The sequence below is a fragment of the Silene latifolia genome, chromosome 8 (genome assembly GCF_048544455.1).
Source record: "Silene latifolia isolate original U9 population chromosome 8, ASM4854445v1, whole genome shotgun sequence".
NCBI lineage: Eukaryota > Viridiplantae > Streptophyta > Magnoliopsida > Caryophyllales > Caryophyllaceae > Silene > Silene latifolia.
In genome coordinates, this window is record NC_133533.1 from 11,990,494 (window position 1) to 12,009,691 (window position 19,198).

General features: G+C 36.0%; 2 protein-coding genes across 2 annotated transcripts; both read left to right on the forward strand.

The window, feature by feature from the left end:
* The first annotated feature begins 14,507 nt into the window (after positions 1-14,507).
* Positions 14,508-16,438, forward strand: LOC141596412 (F-box protein At5g03100-like). The gene is made up of 3 exons (XM_074416559.1): positions 14,508-15,463; positions 15,649-15,807; positions 16,102-16,438. The coding sequence occupies exons 1-3, from the start codon at positions 14,522-14,524 to the stop codon at positions 16,279-16,281; spliced, it is 1,281 nt and encodes a 426-aa protein (XP_074272660.1). The 5' UTR covers positions 14,508-14,521; the 3' UTR covers positions 16,282-16,438.
* A 510-nt stretch (positions 16,439-16,948) lies between these two features.
* LOC141594676 (FBD-associated F-box protein At4g13985-like) lies at positions 16,949-18,463 on the forward strand. The gene is made up of 3 exons (XM_074414675.1): positions 16,949-17,844; positions 17,955-18,113; positions 18,269-18,463. Exons 1-3 carry the CDS (start codon positions 16,963-16,965, stop codon positions 18,461-18,463), a joined length of 1,236 nt encoding a protein of 411 aa, XP_074270776.1. The 5' UTR covers positions 16,949-16,962.
* The last annotated feature ends 735 nt before the right edge of the window (positions 18,464-19,198 follow it).

Genomic DNA, 19,198 nt, shown 5'->3' on the forward strand with positions numbered 1-19,198 from the left:
CAGGTCTAGGGAGGCTCTCAGGCCTTCCTCATTTTCGACTGGGTCATAAGTTTGTGTTCTAAATGTTGGCACCGCTGCTTCAATTGGCAGGACGGCCTCAGACCCATAGACTAGGTGAAATGGACTGTACCCTGTTGCTTCTTTCTCCGTGGTTCGAAGGGACCACAGGACGACGGGTAGTTCATCAGCCCATCTACCCTTTAGATCTTCAACCTTCTTCTTCAACCTGTTCAGTATTGTTTTATTAGCTGCCTCCGCCTGCCCGTTGCTCTGAGGGTGGCAGACGGCTGAGTATGCAAATTTGATACCGAGCTCCTCCAACCAATTCATCACCATGTCGCTCCAAAACTCTCTGCCGTGGTCAAATACCATGACTTGGGGTAACCCAAAACGAGTTATAATGTTCTCCCAAATCACCTTTCTTACGGCCGCCGTGGTCTTGGCAGGTACCGCGACAGCTTCGACCCATTTGGTGAAGTAGTCAACGGCGACAATCAGGTACTTCCTTCCTCCGGAGACCGTCGGAAATGGTCCTAATAAATCCATCCCTCATTGTGCAAATGGTAGGGGACTAAGTACTGGTTGCAGGTCTCGGGAAGGTGCATGTATCACCGGAGCATGCATCTGACAATTCTTGCATTTCTTGGTTTTTGCCCTGGAATCTTCAAGCATGGTAGGCCAGAAGTATCCGGCTCGGAGAGCTTTGTGGGCTAGCGTTCTCGCCCCCATGTGGTGTCCGCAGATGCCTTCGTGAATTTCTGTCAGTATGAGCTCCGCGTCGGCTGGGCCGACACATTTCAAGAGTGGTCTTATTACGGACCTTCTGTACAATTCTCCTTCGAACACTAGATACCTTGCGGCGATCCTTCTTATCTTCTGAGAGAGACTGCGGTCCTCCGGTAACTCTTTTGTTAGTTTGTATTTCATTATCGGAGTCATCCACGTCGTCTCGGCTTCGATGTCGCCCACCATGCCGACGGTCTCAGTGATGCTTTTAGCATTTCTGATATCCACCAGCACGGTTCGACTGACATTCTTGATGCTTGAACTGGCAAGTTTTGAGAGAGTGTCGGCTCGGTTGTTCTCAGACCTGGGGATGCACTGTATTTGGAAAGATTTCAATTTTGAGGTGTCAGCTTTTACCCTTTCCAGGTACCTCACCATCCCATCATCTCGAGTCTCATACTCTCCTCTGATTTGATTAGTCCCTAAGAGTGAATCTGTTTTCACCACAACATGCTCCGCCCCGGCAGCTCTAGCTAACTCGACTCCAGTTATCACCGCCTCATATTCGGATTCGTTATTTGAGGCCGAGAAGGTAAACTTCAAGGCGTACTCAAACTCGTCCCCGTTAGGGCTGATGATAAGGATGCCGGCTCCTGCTGTTCGCCGTGGAGGACCCGTCGGTATACACTTCCCACATGCCGGGATGTGATTCTTCTTGATATGTGCACTCGGCCAGGAAGTCTGCAAGCGCTTGCCCCTTTATCGAAGGCCTCGGCTTGTACTGAATGCCGAAGCCGGAGAGCTCCACCGCCCATTTGATAAGTCTGCCGGATTTTTCGAATTTTTCCAATGCTTTCTCCAATGGCTGGTCGGTTAAGACCGTCACGGGAAGTGCGTCGAAGTAGGGTTTTAGCTTCCTTGCGGCAACGACGACGACGAGGGCAGCTTTTTCGATTAGTGGGTAATTTCTTTCGGCGGCCAGCAGTGTATGGCTTATAAAGTAAATTGGGCATTGCTGCTTATTTTCTTCCCTGACGATCACGGCACTGACCGTGGCCGAGGTAACTGCTAAGTATAGATATAGCGTCTCCCCCAGCGTCGGCCTGGACAGGGTCGGGAGAGTTAGAAGGTGGGCTTTCAGTTGCTTGAAAGTCGTGCTCTGTTTCTCCCCCCAGCTAAAGTCTTTATTCCCTTTCAGTACTTTAAAGAAAGGGGTGCTCTTGTCGGCCGACCGAGAGATGAAGCGGGCGAGAGCCGCCATCCTCCCGGTCAGCATCATAACCTCTTTTCGATTTCTCGGCTCCGGCAGGTCCAGTATTGCTTGGACTTTCTCTGGATTGGCATCAATTCCCCTGGCGCTGACAAGCACGCCGAGAAACTTGCCGGCCTGGACACCGAAGTTGCATTTCTTTGGGTTAAGCTTCATTCTATATTTCCTTAGTGAACAAAATGTCTCGCTCAAATCGGCCAAGTGCTCGCTGTCAGACTTGCTTTTTACAATAGCATCGTCGACGTAAGCCTCGATGTTTCGCCCTTTTTGATCTTGAAACACTTTGTCCACCAGCCTAGTGTAAGTTGCGCCAGCGTTCTTCAAACAGAACGGCATCATTTTATACATGTATGTGCCGTGTATGGTGATGAATGCGCACTTAGGCATGTCTTCCTCGGCCATGAATACCTGATGATACCCTGAGAAGGCGTCTAGCAGGCTCAACATAGTGTAGCCTGCTGTGACGTCAATTAAACTATCTATTCGAGGCAAGGGATAGCAATCTTTAGGGCAAGCTTTATTAAGATTGGTAAAATCAACACACATCCTCCACGCCCCTGATGACTTCCTCACCATTACAACATTTGCTAGCCACTCAGGGTAAGTACAAGGCATGATAAAGCCTGCCTCTAATAATTTGTCTACTTCGGCTTTGATGGCCTCATCCTTCTCGGCCGAGGAGTTCCTCATCTTCTGCTTGACAGGGCGAGCGGCGGAGAGTACGTTCAGCTTGTGAACGATCACCTCCCGGCTCACGCCTGGCATCTCGGCTGCTGAGTATGCGAAGACATCTTTGTTCTTCCTCAGCAGGTCTAGGAGGTCAGCTCTGAAGTTTGGCTCCAGGTCGGCACCGATAGTTACGGTGCACTCTGGGTCAATTTCCACTTCCTAGGTCTCGGCTCCTTCGACCATGCCGACATTAGTATCCATCTTTTCGCCCTCCTGCTGTAAGGATGGGCTCTTCCCCTTCTCTGATTTCTTCGCCACTTAGAGGGATTGCATATTGCACCCTCTAGCAGATACTTGGACATTGACAATTTCATCTCTCTCGTCCTTTGAGACGAGCTTTTGTGCTTCCCCCCGGTCCGAGACATACATCAATGTCAGGGCCCAGATGGACATCACTGCATCGGCCTCGCTCAAAGTGACCCGGCCTATGAGAACATTGTAGGCAGACGAACCGTCGATAACCACGAACTCAGATAGAACGTTTTTAGCCGCGTCCGCTTGGCCGAACATCACCGGCGATCGATCGACCCCGGGGTACCAGGCCGGCCCCGGAGAAGGCTCAGATAGCGGGTTAGTGCGAGGGCTCGGTCTTCAATCTTCGAGACCGAGATTAAGAAAGCACTCCCGAACATGATGTTCGTGTAGGCGCTGTGTCAATCGTGGCACCTTTTGACCAAGTGGTTGGCTATGTCTTGGTGGACTACGAGCGGGTCGCTGTGCGGGGCAACGACTCCTTCGTAGTCCTTCTTTCCGATGGTTATATCGGGGACGGTGGAAGCGGGGATCGCTGTTTTGGGTACAAAGTTGATGGCTTGGTATAGCTCATTTAGGTGCCGTTTGTGCCCATTAGCTGACCCACCGTTCTCGTTTCCTCCGATGACAACCTGGATCACTCCCATCCGCTGGAATACTGATTTTCTGTTCGCCCCGTCGGAGCTTGTTTCTGGGCCTCCAGCTACATACTTGCTGAGGGCCCCCTTTCGGATTAGCTCCTCGGCGGCGTTCCTCAGATGCCGACAGTTGTCGGTCTTATGGCCGGTTTGGCCGTGGTATTCGCAAAACTGGCTAAGGTCGACGTCCCCCCTCGCCTTGGGGGGCCTTGCCCATTTCTGCCCTTCATTCTTGCTTAGGGCAAAGACCTCGGCCGGTGATTTGACCAGGGGGTGAGACTGATGTACCGCTTCTGGGTGTATGGTCCCGAAACCCCCCCGGCGCCCGCCGAGTTCTGTTTCCTATTGAATCTCTCAGGCCGTGACCTATTCCCGTCACGGCGTCCTTCATCTACGTTGTCCCGGCGGCTCTTCCTCTCTGGGTGCCCAACTTCACTGTGGCCTACCCAGGTCTTGTGATAGTCCTCCACCTTTACGGCTCGGTCGACCATCTTTCTGGCGGAGTCTAGGTTGAGGTCTTCGCACTTGATGAGCTCATTTTTGAACTCGCCTTTCGGGAGGCCTTTCATCAGTGCGAAGGCCGCCAGTTCGGTGTTCAGCTCACGAATCTGCTGAACCTTAGCGTCGAACCTCTTTACATAGCTTCGGAGGGACTCGTCCTCCCCCTGTCGGATAGTTAGGAGGTCCGAGGTCTCCACGGCCCTTCTCTTGTTGCAAGCATACAGGGCTATGAAGTTGTCTCTTAGGTCGGCATAACAGTATATCGAACCATTAGGTAGCCCCTTGTACCAACTCTGAGCCATCCCATGCAGGGTCGTTGGGAAGACTCGGCACCACACCTCATCGGGTTGCTCCCATACCGACATGTACGACTCGAAAGCCTCGGCATGGTCGGTCGGGTCACTATCACCTTTGTATGATAAGGGAGGCAGCTTCAGCTTAGTCGGCACAGGGACCTCTAGGACATAGGCACTGAGGGGCTATCTGACCACGTGTCGAATGACACGCGGCGATCGGCTCCTCGTAACCTTAGTCCGACTTCTCTCCCTGTGGCGGGAAGGGCTTCTTGTTATCCGACTTTGGCGAGTCGGACTTCTTTCATTCCTCCGGGGGTGGCCTCGTTGTTGCCGCGGCGACGCTGTCCTCCCGCGAGTGGGGGAAGGACTTTGGTCTGCCACTGGCAGCACGGGCTCCGCCGGCGTTCTAACAGCTCCTTGTATCGCTCCGGACAAGTTGTTCGGAGTCACTTTATGGGCCCTGGTCACCTGTGGGTGCGCTACCGTCCCCGTCGCCGTGACAGGGGTAATCAGTGTACTACCCATCAGGTCCAGGAATAGCTTCAATTTGGCTGCATCGACCACATGTCCTATGACAGTGACTTGGTCGGTAGGCAGCGGTATTTCTGGCTCTCTCGGCATCCCGTACTTCACCGGCTCAGTGACTCGGCGGGTGAGGGACTGCCCGATCTCAGAATTAGGGAACGTGTCATCCTGGTAGAATGCAGTTTCGTCACTCACAATTTCTTGTTGTTTTGACATCTTCTTAGCTCTTTGAATGGTTTTTTGGTTGTTTTTTTTTTTGTAAGGTAGGTAACTAGCTTTTAGTATCTATTCCCCACAGACGGCGCCAATTGTTCCGGGTGTAATTCCGAAGCAGAGTTGTGACCACGTAAGCTTGTTGAATGATGTCGTTGCTTGTCTCTTCCTTTCACTCTTTCCTGTTTAAGATGAACAAACTGAGGGCTCGGTTTGGGGCCGAACGTACTCACTCCGACGCTCAAGTCAGTAAACTTAGAGAGATAAGTTGTATGTTACTTGGCAAAGTATATTGTAGAGAGATAAGGGAGTTTATACCAATTTATTCAGTGAGCTTGGGATTGTGGATCGTTTTCTCAATGAGAATTGAGGAGTATTTATAGACTTTCACCTTTTGTCACGTAGTGGCCAAGTGGCAGAACAGGTGGAAAGACTGTCTTACCCTTGGCCGAGGGACCCACGGCAGGGGCGCAGCTGGTTGACTCCATGCCGAGGGGACTGGATGTGAGTACGCGGATATGCTTCTCGGCCGGCTAGTTGCCTAGCCGAGACCCAAGTGGCAGGCCGACAGGCTGCGTCGGTTTAGGCTGTTAATACGTTGACTTGCTGTCTTTTAGCTTTGACCTTGCTCAATATGTTGACTCGGTCAGCGGGTGCAGAATATGCCCCATCAATTATATATAGCGTAATTTACGGACTTACGTTAACAAATAACAATGTAATCCAGATCAATGTAAATTAAATTTGTCTGATTAAGGCATTAAGCAAGAATTCTTTCTATAATTACAATCTCACTTGAACCAAGAGCTTTGTTTGTTTCTAACGATGGCTTTATTATTCTAACTCTATATGATAAAGTTTTGACTATTGAATGAATTATAGTTTCGATTTCCATATGCACAACTAAATGTCGATTTACATTTACTAATTTTCGATAGAATAAAAAAGATACAATTACTTCGATAGTACATGTATGCGAGTATAGCGAAAATCGTAAGTGTTTTCAAGGCCATAAACAATAATGATCGTCACTTGCCTTTCATACCGTAATTTCGAAGTTTTTGCGCCATGTATGTGAGTATAGCGAGAACTTTTTTTTTTTTTTGAAAAATGCAGGCAATATCTCAATGAAAAGAGGTGAGAATGACTTTAATTAATTAAGAAAAAGTGAAAAAAAAAAACTTTTTACAAAAATGTTAGATAATACACCTTAACATTTAACAAACTAAGTACTGCGCCATACACGATAGAATATTACTTTTAGGCTTGTGCATTGCACAGGCATTAAATCTAGTCAATCAATCAATCAATACTATATATTAATTCCAGAAACCAAGGGACTTCAATGTAATTAAAGAAAGCTATACAAATTAGTTATACTATATAGTTTAAAATCACTAGCACCGTGTGATGGACCCGATTAAGGGATGTCAATGCAAATATTATATAGTTTGGGTTAAAATTAAATTATATAGAAGCTTGATAATTTTCCTAAACATTTGTAAGAGACTAAAACATGGTCAATTTCCTTAAAATAAATTAATTAATTAAGATAATCAATTTCCCTTAAAATAAAATAATTAATTAAGATGGTCAATTTCAAGGAGACTAGAAGAAAGAAGATGCTTGACAATTTTCCTAAATATTTATAGAATACTAGAAGATAGTCAATTTCCTTCAAATAAAATAATTAATTAGTATAAACATGCACACTTATGGTATTAATTATTATCATCATAAAATCAATACTATATATTAATTCCAGAAACCAAGGGACTTCAATGTAATTAAAGAAAGTTATACAAATTAATTATAGTATATAGTTTTAATCACTAGCACCATGTGATGGACCCGATTAAGGGATCTCAATGCAAATATTATATAGTTTTGGTTAAAATTAAATTATATAGAAGCTTGATAATTTTCCTAAACATTTGTAAGAGACTAAAACATGGTAAATTTCCTTAAAATAAAATAATTAATTAAGATGATCAATTTCCATAAAATAAAATAATTAATTAATTAGATGGTCAATTTCAAGGAGACTAAAAGAAAGAAGATGCTTAGTAATTTTCCTAAATATTTATAGAATACTAGAAGATGGTCAATTTTCTTAAAATAAATAATAAATTAGTATAAACATGCACACTTATGGTATTAATTATTACCATCATGAAATTATATATTAAATTTAAAATCTATGCAATTTTCTTAAACTTTATAGTTTATTAGATGTATAGAGATGTTAATTATTTAACATACAAAAATATAATATAAGTAGGTTATAAATAATTCAAGTTAGATTACATAATATATAATATTGCATAATTGTTTCGATTTGATTTAATGCATATATGTAATATATTTATATAAATATATAATCCTCTTGAAATTGCATGCCTACGTAGTAAAAGTAATTTCATCAGTAAAGAAAAAAATTGTAGTAACATTGGATATAGTTATATGATAGTAATAACTCATTTGAATAGTAAAAGTAACAATATTATCAGCGAAATTAGTGAAAGTGGTAGAAACAATAACGGGAGTAGTGAAATAATCAATATTAATGCGGCAATAGAGAAAGTAACAATAATTACGGCGGAAGTAGTGAAATTATCAATATTAATACGGCAGTATTGATAGTAACAATAATTACGGCGGAAATAGTGAAAGTAACAATGATTACGGGCAAGAAGTGAAATGTTATTACTATTATTTCATTAATTAGAGTAAAATATTACTAGCGGGAGTAGTGAATTTGTCTCAAAAATTATTTCATCGTAATTTTAGGATATGTCATAGAAAAATATATTAATGATAAATATATAAGTTATGCAACTTTTAAGTAATTTTATTTAATGAAAAAAAAAATTAATGGTAATCCAGAAACCAAGGGACTTCCATGTAATTAAAGAAAGTTATAAAAATTAATTATACTATATAGTTTTAAATCACTAGCACCGTGTGATGGACCCGATTAAGGGATCTCAATGCAAATATTATATAATTTGGGTTAAAATTAAATTATATAGAAGTTTGGTAATTTTCCTAAACATTTGTAAGAGACTAAAATATGGTCAATTTCCTTAAAATAAAATAATTAATTAAGATGGTCAATTTCCTTAAAATAAAATAATTAATTAAGATGGTCAATTTTCTTAAAATAAAATAATTAATTAAGATGGTCAATTTCGAGGAAACTGAAAGAAAGAAGATGCTTGGTAATTTTCCTAAATATTTATAGAAGACTAGAAGATGGTCAATTTCTTTAAAATAAAATAATTAATTAGTATAAACATGTACACTTACGCTATTAATTATTATCAACATAAAACTATATATTAAATTTAAAATCTATGCAATTTTATTAAACTTTATAGTTTATTAGATGTATAGAGATGTTAATTATTGAACATACAAAAATATAATATAAGTAGGTTATAAATAATTCAAGTTAGATTACATAATATATAATATTGCATAATTGTTTCGATTTGATTTAATGCATATATGTAATATATTTATATAAATATAGAATCCTCTTAAAATTGCATGCTTAAGTAGTAAAAGTAATTTCGTCAGTAAAGAAAAAAATTGTAATAACATTGGAATATAGTTATATGATAGTAATCACTCATTTGAATAGTAAAAGTAATAATATTATCAGCGAGATTAGTGAAAGTGGTAGAAACAACAACGGGAATAGTGAAATACTCCCTCCATACCAGACCAATGGTAACACTTACCTAATATGGCCGTACCACACCAATGGTAACATTCCTTATTTGGCCCACAACATTACCAAGTTATCCTTATACCTTTTTTATATTTACACAAAATGCCATTACATACCCCACTTATCAACCCACAATTAAACCCATAATTACATACCCCACCTATTTCTTTCCTTCTTTACCCCTACTTTTACCCTCTTTTCTTAAAAATCCCATTTTTTACCACGTTACCATTTGTCTGGTATGGAGGGAGTAATTAATATTAATGCGGCAATAGTGAAAGTAACAATAAACGGCGGAAGTAGTGAAATTATCAATATTAATGCGGCAATAGTGAAAGTAACAATAAACGGCGGAAGTAGTGAAATTATCAATATTAATGCGGCAGTAGTGACAGTAACTATAATTACGGCGGGAGTAGTGAAAGTAACAATGATTACGGACAAGTAGTGAAATGTTATTACTATTGTTTCATTAATAAGAGTAAAATATTAATAGCGGGAGTAGTGAATTTGTCTCAAAATTTATTTCATCGTAATTTTAGGATATGTCATAAAAAAATATATTAATGATAAATTTAATGAAAAAAAAATTAATGGTAAGTAGAGTTAGTCCGGGCGAAACCGGGCACCAATACTAGTTATATATTAAATTTAAAATCTATGCAATTTTATTAAACGTTATAGTTTGTTAGATGTATAGAGATGTTAATTATTTAACATACAAAAATATAATATAAGTAGGTTATAAATAATTCAAGTTAGATTCCATAATATATAATATTGCATAATTCTTTCGATTTGATTTAATGCATATATGTGATATATTTATATAAATATATAATCCTATTAAAATTGCATGCCTAAGTAGTAAAAGTAATTTAAATCAGAAAGAAAAGAATTGTAGTAACATTGGATATAGTTATATGATAGTAATCACTCATTTGAATAGTAAAAGTAACAATATTATTAGCGAGATTAGTGAAAGTGGTAGAAACAACAACGAGAGTAGTGAAATAATCAATATTAATGCGGCAATAGCGGAAGTAACAATAATTACGGCGGGAGTAGTGAAATTATCAATATTAATGCAGCAATAGTGACAGTAACAATAATTACGGCGGGAGTAGTGAAAGTAACAAAGATTACGAGCAAGTAGTGAAATGTTATTACTATTGTTTCATTAATAAGAGTAAAATATTAATAGCGGGAGTATTGAATTTGTCTCAAAATTTATTTCATCGTAATTTTAGGATATGTCATAGAAAAATATATTAATGATAAATTTAACGGTTATGCAACTTTAACTAATTTTATTTAATAAAAAAAATTAATGGTAAGTAGAGGTAGCTCGGGCGAAGCCGGGCACCAATACTAGTCTATATATATATATATATAAAAGAGAGTTTTTTCGAGCGATCTGAGAGCGTCCACATCATCAAAAATCAATTTAGGAAAGTATAATTTTTGATGTAAAAAATAAAGTGGAAAATCTTTTAATTATTATAATATGTATATTTCCTAAATTATATTCAAGTGATATTTCCAGTTATTATATCAAACTTTTACATTTCATTTGGCAAAAAAATATCGTTAAAAAAATTATGAAAATAATATAATTAGCTTTGTGTTAAAAAATGCTATCATTAGAGTATAAATTTCATATTATTTGCACATGTTAAAGATGGTGTATTTCTTAATACGTAAAATTGTATAATTTTTAGTATATTTTGTCCCACATTGGAAAATAAGTAGGTGTGGTGAATATACTACATATAAATAGTAGAATTGTCCCACATCGAAAGATTAGTATAAGGTGATGTGATCCTATGATTATAAATAAGATGCATATTTGGAACTTATGTATCCACCAAAATTTGTTGAGTCTCATAAATATTGTTTTAAATAGCTCTTAAGATTTTCTATCGTTATCTACGATATGATATAAAAATAAAGTGGAAATCGTTGGGAATTACTCGGGAAAGAGTTAAGAATATGAACAAGAAAATCAAAAAATAACTAAAGGTTGAACAAGAAAATCAAAAAATAAAAGATTTTACTAATGGTAGTCTCCTGACACAATACAAAACTAAAGATTTTACTAATGGTTGTCTTCTGAATGCAGTAATAAAGCTTTAATGAGTCGTTATATGTACGATGTAGAGATCCATATCTAATGATCGAGACTAAGTGGTTTTTACCTTCAAAGGAAAATAATATGTATACAATAGTGGTTTTTTAAGAAGAGACATGTATTTCTTGGTATGTTATATCTTTCACATTGAAAAATAATGTAGGCATTATGAACATACTACGTCTAAATAATTAAATTATGTATCTCACATTGAAATAATAGTATACGGTAGGGTGATTCTATAAATATAAATAGGAGGCATCCTTGAAACTTAGGTATTAATCCAAAATTTTTTTGATATAAAAGATATAGACTTTTTAGTATGTTATATGTATCACATTGAAAAATAATGTAGGTGTTGTGAATATATTATGTATAAATAATAGAAATGTCCCATATATATACATTTTCTATATTATATTAAAGTGATGTTTTATTATTTTGATATAAAAACTTTATATTTCATTTGAAAAAAATATCGTATGAAAATTATATAATTAGATTGTGACAAAAAAATGCTATCATTAGAGTGTATATTGTATTGTATTGTATTGTATTGTATTGTATTTTCTCATTATTAAATCGGGTTGATCTCAAAGTAGGTACACAAAAATGGTGTACTTAGTAGTTAGTATGTTATTTGTCCTACATTGAAAAGTAACGTAAGTGTGGTGAATATACTATGTATAAATATTAAAATTGTCCCACATCGGAAGATTACCGTAAGGCATGATGATCTTATGATTATAAATAGAAGTCATAACCCAAAATCTTTTGATTCTCTTAAGTATTGTCAGAGATAACTCTTAAAAGAGTTTATATTACTGTTTCTACAATAATGATTTCTAACCTAAGTTAATGTTTGGAAAATCTTTTAGTTATTATAATATATACTATGTATTTCTTATTTTATATTCAAGTGATGTTTCTAATTTTCATATAAAAACTTTTAAATTTCATTTGACAAAATAATGTCGGTAAAAAAATTATGAAAATAATATTATTAGATTCATGGTAAGAAATGCTATCATTAGAGTATATATAGATTTCATATAATTTGCACATATTAAAGATGGTGTATTTCATAGTATGTTATATCTCCCACATTGAAAAATAATATAGGTGTGATAAATATACTACATATAAAAAATAGAATTTCCCACATCAAAATATAGCATAAGGTGGGTGATTCTATGAGCATCTTTGGAACTTAGGCATCAACCTAAAATCTTTTGAGTCGCTTAAGTATTGTCTTGGAGAGCTCTTAAAAGTTTATATCATTATATTTTCTACCTATAGAATTTATATGTCCCATATTGAAAAATAATGTAGGTGTGGTAAATCCGTAAATATACAATGTTTAAATAATATAATTAGAATTGTGTTAAAAAATATTCTATCATTAGAGTATAGGTTCTTATCATTTGCACATATTTTAATTATGATAAAAAAAAAATAGAAAACAAACGTCAATGGTAGCATGTGTAATCTATCAAAGTTCAAGGTTACCATGAGAAATTTCCAATATTATAATGATATAGTTAATTAAATTTGCATTTAAAAGAGAGATATCCGTATTAATAAAACAATAAAGGGGTATTATTTTTTAATTGTTATTTTATTGCCACGCCATCAAACTTAACGTCCATTTAACAGCCTTTACATTAGAGGGTACCATGGGCAGAAAAATGGACCTCAAGGGTACCATGGGCAGATTTTTAAAAGTAGGGGTAACATGGAAAATCTAACAAAACTAAGGGGTACTACGGGAAATTTCCGTATTTCAATTATTTAATTTTTTTTTTTGAAGAAAAACAACGTACAAATATTAATGGATAGTACTTGATCATATTATTAAATTTAAATATAACTATTTGATATAATGAGTAGCAATTGTCTGTATTCGGTATTCGAGATTTGGTTGGATGTCGAACTAAGTGCAAAAAAGATGGTGTAATTCTGAGTATGTTATTTGTCCCACATTGAAAAATAATGTAGGTTTGATAAATATATATTACGTATAAATATTAGAATTGTCCCACATCAGAAAAAAATCCAATTTTTGTGAATATATTACTTATAAATAGTAGAATTGTCCCATATCGAAAGATTAATATAAGGTAGGGTGATTATATAATTATAAATAAGAGTTAACCCAAGTATATATTAAATTTTTTTTTTGAAAGAGATATTTTAATAATATGTAAACAAATCATTAGACATATAATGTAAACATTAAACGCTTATAACGTTTTTTTTTTGCATTATAAATAAGTTAATTACCCCGTTGCAACGCACGGGCATTCAAACTAGTATATATATAAAAGAGAGTTTTTTCGAGCGATCTGAGAGCGTCCACATCATCAAAAATAAATTTAGGAAAGTATAATTTTTGATGTAAAAAATAAAGTGGAAAATCTTTTAATTATTATAATATGTATATTTCCTAAATTATATTCAAGTGATTTGTCAAAAAAAATATTGTTAAAAAAATTATGAAAATAATATAATTAGCTTTGTAGTAAAAAACGCTATCATTAGAGTATAAATTTCATATTATTTGCACATATTAAAGATGGCGTACTTCTAATATGTAAAATTGTGTACTTTTTAGTATGTTTTGTCCCACATTGGAAAATAAGTAGGTGTGGTGAACATACTACATATAAATAGTAGAATTGTCCCACATTGAAAGATTAGTATAAGGTGGGTGATTCTATAATTATAAATAGGAGGCATACTTTGAACTTATGCATCAACCCAAAATCTTTTGAGTCTCTTAAGTATTGTCTTGGAGAGCTCTTAAAAGTTTATATCATTATATTGTTTATATCATTATATTTTCTACCTATAGATTTTATATGTCTCAACTATGATAAAAAAAATGAAGAAAAACAACGATAAATATTAATGGAGAGTACTTGATCATACTATTAATTTAAATATAACTATTAGATATAATGAGTAACAATTAACCCTATTCGGTATTCGGGATCTGGTTGAATGTCAAAATAAGTGCAAAAAAGATGGTGTAATTCTGAGTATGTTATTTATCCCACATTGAAAAACAATGCAAGTTTGATGATATACTACGTATAAATGGTAGAATTGTCCCACATCAGAAAAATAATCCAAGTTTGGTGAATATATTACTTATAAATAGTAGAATTGTCACACATCGAAAGATTAGTATAAGGTGGGGGTGATTATATGATTATAAATAAGATTTAACTCACGTATATATTAATCTTTTATTTTTTTTGAAAGAGATATTTTAATAATATGTAAACAAATTATTAGATATAGATTGTAAACATTAAACTCTTATATATTTTTTTTGCATTATAAATAAGTTAATTACCCGTTGCAACGCACGAGCATTCAAACTAGTCTTGTAGTAATTATTAGGACTGAACCTTGATTATCTTGATTTGTGAGGTGGATTGTCCTCTGAAATCTGAAACGAGATTTTATTTTAAATCTCTGTTAGGTAAGCACTTGAGAATGACGAGATTAAGGCTACAAAAGCGTTTTCGTTCTTCAAAGGATGATTTTGGTCGAGATAGAATGAGTGAAATGCCAGATGAAGTACTTGTTCACATTCTTTCATGTATGCCGACTTTAGATGCTGTTAGAACTGTCTTACTTCGTCGATTTGGACACCTTTGGACTTTGATTCAGACTCTTAAATTTGACATCCGCGAATTTCTTCATGACTTTTATGTTCATTGGGAAAGCAATGAGCCTGACCAGTTCTACCTTTTCATCCGCAATGTGCTACTGCTTCACAAAAGACTCTCCATTGAAAAATTTCATCTTTGTGTCGAGTTCGACTCTGCTAATGACAGAATCAAGGCTGCCAATGATATTAAAATGTGGTTGAGGTTTGCGTTGGATAGACAAGCCAAGGAAATCAAAATCTGTGATAAATCCGACGTTTGGCTTGCTAGCAGTTCAATCTTGCCCAGTTTCAGTAGTCAGTCTCTAGTTACGCTTAAACTCGATAATTGTGAAATCGAGCCCCAACTTCAAGTCAAGTTGGGATCTCTAAAGAAATTATTGCTCGATCATGTTAAAATGTGTGACGAAGCATTCCAACAGTTTATATCCGGGTGCCCTTCCTTACAAGAACTAGGTATTGTGAATCCTACTTGGCTGAAGAAATTGAGTTTTCGTGCTCCAAACATTGATAAATTATCTTGTGTGCTCACGGATGGTTCTGCACGAGATAATCCTTTGTTGATTGATTGTCCCAACCTTAAAAGTTTGGATTTGGAAGTCGACGGAAAGCCACCGGACGTCATTGATGTTTCTTCTCTCCGTGATCTCTTTATCAAAAATTTTATGTATGCTATTGACGATTATGACGAACGTACTATGCATAAAATGTTTTTGGGAAAGTTTGAAGGTACTGAAGTTCTCCATTTGTCACGTCATGCTTCTGTGGTATGTTCTTCGCTCTTTCTTGGAACATATCTTAGCTTCCTCCAATTAACTACCAGTCCCCATTGTGGTTACTATCAGAAAAACCAATATTTTGCACTGGTTATTGTTTCCGTTACTCCTCTATTACATAATTACATTAATTGAGAATTATCGAGATTACTGACTTCTATTTCCTTCCATTACAGCTATTCCTCCATACAATACAGTATATGGAGCTTTTACAAATTAGATGGAAGCGTGTCGTTCTGGAATTGCAGGAGCTCTCGCAAAACTGCCTCTTAGGCATTTATCATTTGCTAAGAACTTTAAAACACTTGGAAGAACTCGTTATATACACCACCGAGGTAAATGTATTCAGTACTTGTTTATATAATCTGATCCATTTGCAACGTGTAGTTTTAACTGATTGTATGAGACACTTGAAAGAACTCATTATATACACGGGCATGCGTTCCTGTAATGCCTTTTTGTGACACCATGTCACAATTGCAAAATGATTACTAATGATACAGAAGGCGTCACTCGGTAAAAGAATGTCTCATATAATAATCTTAATCAAGACTCTCATATAAGAATGTGCGAGTTTAAATAAGCTTATCCGTTTTAATTAAGTGTTACTCTTTTCACCTGTACATCAGGATTTCAAAGCCAGTACTGTTTCCCTCCCTTCGGAAATTTCTTCTCGTTTTGAGACGCCACAACTTAAGACTATCACCCTGCACGGCTATGGGAAATCTTGGAAGAGTCGGCTTCAACTAGTTGAATTCTTGCTCCAATGCACAGCTGTTGTGGATAAGTTGGTCATTATTCCCCATTAAGCCTTGATTGAAGGAAGCAGAGGCAAGTCTTGATGTAGTATTGTTTTTCAGGATTCTGTTTTACGTACATAATTGAAGTTGGTTCCCTCTAATTCAGAGTTCGCCCTCTCTGAAACAAACGGGTTTACCTCGAAATGTTTAGTTTTTGAGCCATGAATCCATGATTGATAGAGGGTTACTCCGTCCATGACACTAACCGTCTTCATTCTCTTTAATTTAATTGGTAAAATTGTTTTTTTTTTTTTTCTTTCCATTTTTCCTTGAATCATTATAAAATGAAAAAAGTGAACAATATAAATAGAATGAAGGAAATACGTATCACTTGGTGAGAACGAAAATCCTCGATGCCGGTGGATAGGATCCGGTGAAATTATCAAGTCCCCGAAAGCCGGGTTTTGGTAAAAATTTTTTTTAACCATATTTTCGTTTGTGGATTATCGGTCATTGTGAATACAGAGTACATGACTTCTTAATAATTATAGTATAGATTGGACTTCTATCTGTACCCAAACTAGGAAATATTGTGTTTCCTAATAATTTCACTATATTAGTATAAAATCGTCTCAAATCATAGGACCAATTGTATATCTGAATATTCCTTCAAAAAAAAAAAGTGTATATCTGAATATAAATCTCTTTTAATTTTATTGAAATTGTTATTAGGTTTATCACTAGAAAACCATGAAATCAAGGCCCCAAAAGCGTCCCCGTTCTTCAGAGGATGATTCCGACCGAGATAGGTTAAGTGAACTGCCAGATGATGTGGTTGTGCGCATTCTTGCGTGCATGCCTATTATTGATGCTGTTAGAACTGTTTTACTTCGTCGTTTCGGAAACCTTTGGACCTTGATTCCTACTCTTAACATTGACATGATTGAATACCAAAAAACAAGCACTACCAATCAGCTTGGGTGGTTCTGTTATTTCGTCCGCCATGTTTTGATGCTTCACCAAAGCCTCTCCATTGATAGATTCCATCTTTGTGTAAAGTTCTACTCTAATGCGCAAAGAGACGAGGTTGCTGACGATATAAGAATGTGGTTTAGGTTTGCATTTAGTAGACAAGCAAAAGAAATCAGATTTTATGATCAATCCAACTACGATCCTACTTACATTACAATTTTTCCTAGGTTCGCGAGTGAATTTCTTGTTACACTTAATCTCGATTATTGCAGAATCGAGGGAGAAATTCAAGTCAAGTTGGGATCGCTAAAGAAGTTGTCACTTAACCATGTTAGTATGACCCATGAAAATTTCCAAAGATTTATATCTGGATGCCCTTCGTTACAAAAACTGGTTATTGTCAACATATTTTCGTTGAGAAAGTCGTTTTTACGCCAAGTTCTCACGCTATCGCTTAATTTCCTTAACCTTGAAACTTTGTATTTGAGATTTGATATTCGCCATCTAGACGTCACTGATAATCCCCCTGTTCGTGATATCTACATCAAATATCTTAATCGTTCCACGCGTGACAATCCTGTCTGTACAATGAATAATATGTTGTTAATGGGAAAGTTTCAAGGTGTCGAAGTTTTGCGACTGTCACGCAATGCTTCCAAGGTAATATTTTTCTCCTTTTTGTTGGCCTCCTTTCGAGCACTGTCTATCAGAAGTATTGTATATTGAGATTGAGATTGAGATTATTAACGTCGTTTTCCCTTCCATTTCAGCTATTTCTCCTTACCATACAAAAGTTGAAGCTGTTACAAAATCGATGGAAACGTATAGTTCTTGAATTGGATGACTTCTGTAAAGGCTGCCTCTCAGGCTTTCGTAATTTGGTTAGAAGCTCAAAATACTTGGAAGACATCACTATATACACCACAGAGGCAAGTGTATTTAATTCATACCTATTTCTTAAAAGTTTTATCTAAGATCGTTTCATATAAGAAATGTGTGAGGATATATAGATCGATGATTCATTTGCCTAGTTAAATTAACGGTCTCTCTTTTCTGTTATCTAATATCAGGATTTTAAAGCCAGAATCGATTTGCAAAAAGACGAAGTTTATTGTCTTTCTGTGCTGCCACAGGTCAAGACCATTACCGTGCATTGCCATGGGATATGTTGGAAGAATCAGCTTCAACTATTAGAAGCCTTGCTCAAAAGCGCAACTGTCTTGGACGAATTGGTAATCGTCCCCATGAAACATCTATTAGGGGAAGCAGAGGAGCTTGAATTTTTTAAACATGTCTCAAGCTTCGGACTAATCCCCTTATATTAAAAGAATAAGAGTTTCTTTATCTCAAAAAAAAAAAAAAGAATAAGAATTTCTTAAAATTTTCCCGCCTAAATGACTTGCCATAAATATATTCATTATAAACTATATTATTTCTACAATTGAGGCAACTATTCTATGCAATAGATAATTTTATTCCGTTTTAAAAGGGTAATGTTTTTTCAATTTGTATGAACATATTGAAACGATTTTTTAAATTTTGTTACATAAATGAAATTGCACTAATTATAGGTACGATGTGATAGAAATATTTCATTATTATTATTTTTTGAAACTAAACATGATGGCCACGAACAGTTTTTTAGCAAATACGTTCTAATTAATTCTATTATTCTGTCTTTTGAAACAAACGTATTACAAGTTGAGAGTATTCATAAATTGTTTTTGTTTTTTTACTTCTAAAAGGAAAACCTTACAAATAATATTTGTTTTCTTACCATTTAACTTAATATCTATCTCTGCTCCATACTATGTGAAACATTTAAACTTTGTTTAATTTTTAAAATTTTTTAATTTAACATATACATAAATATATTTATTACAACACATATCCTTTCATTTTTCAGCTTTTCGAACACTCCTGCTCGAGCTACTCGCCTAACTCTGGTTTTTTTAAGAAGCCCTTCATTTGAAAAGAAAAACCAATACCCGATCTATGATGTAAAATATTTTTT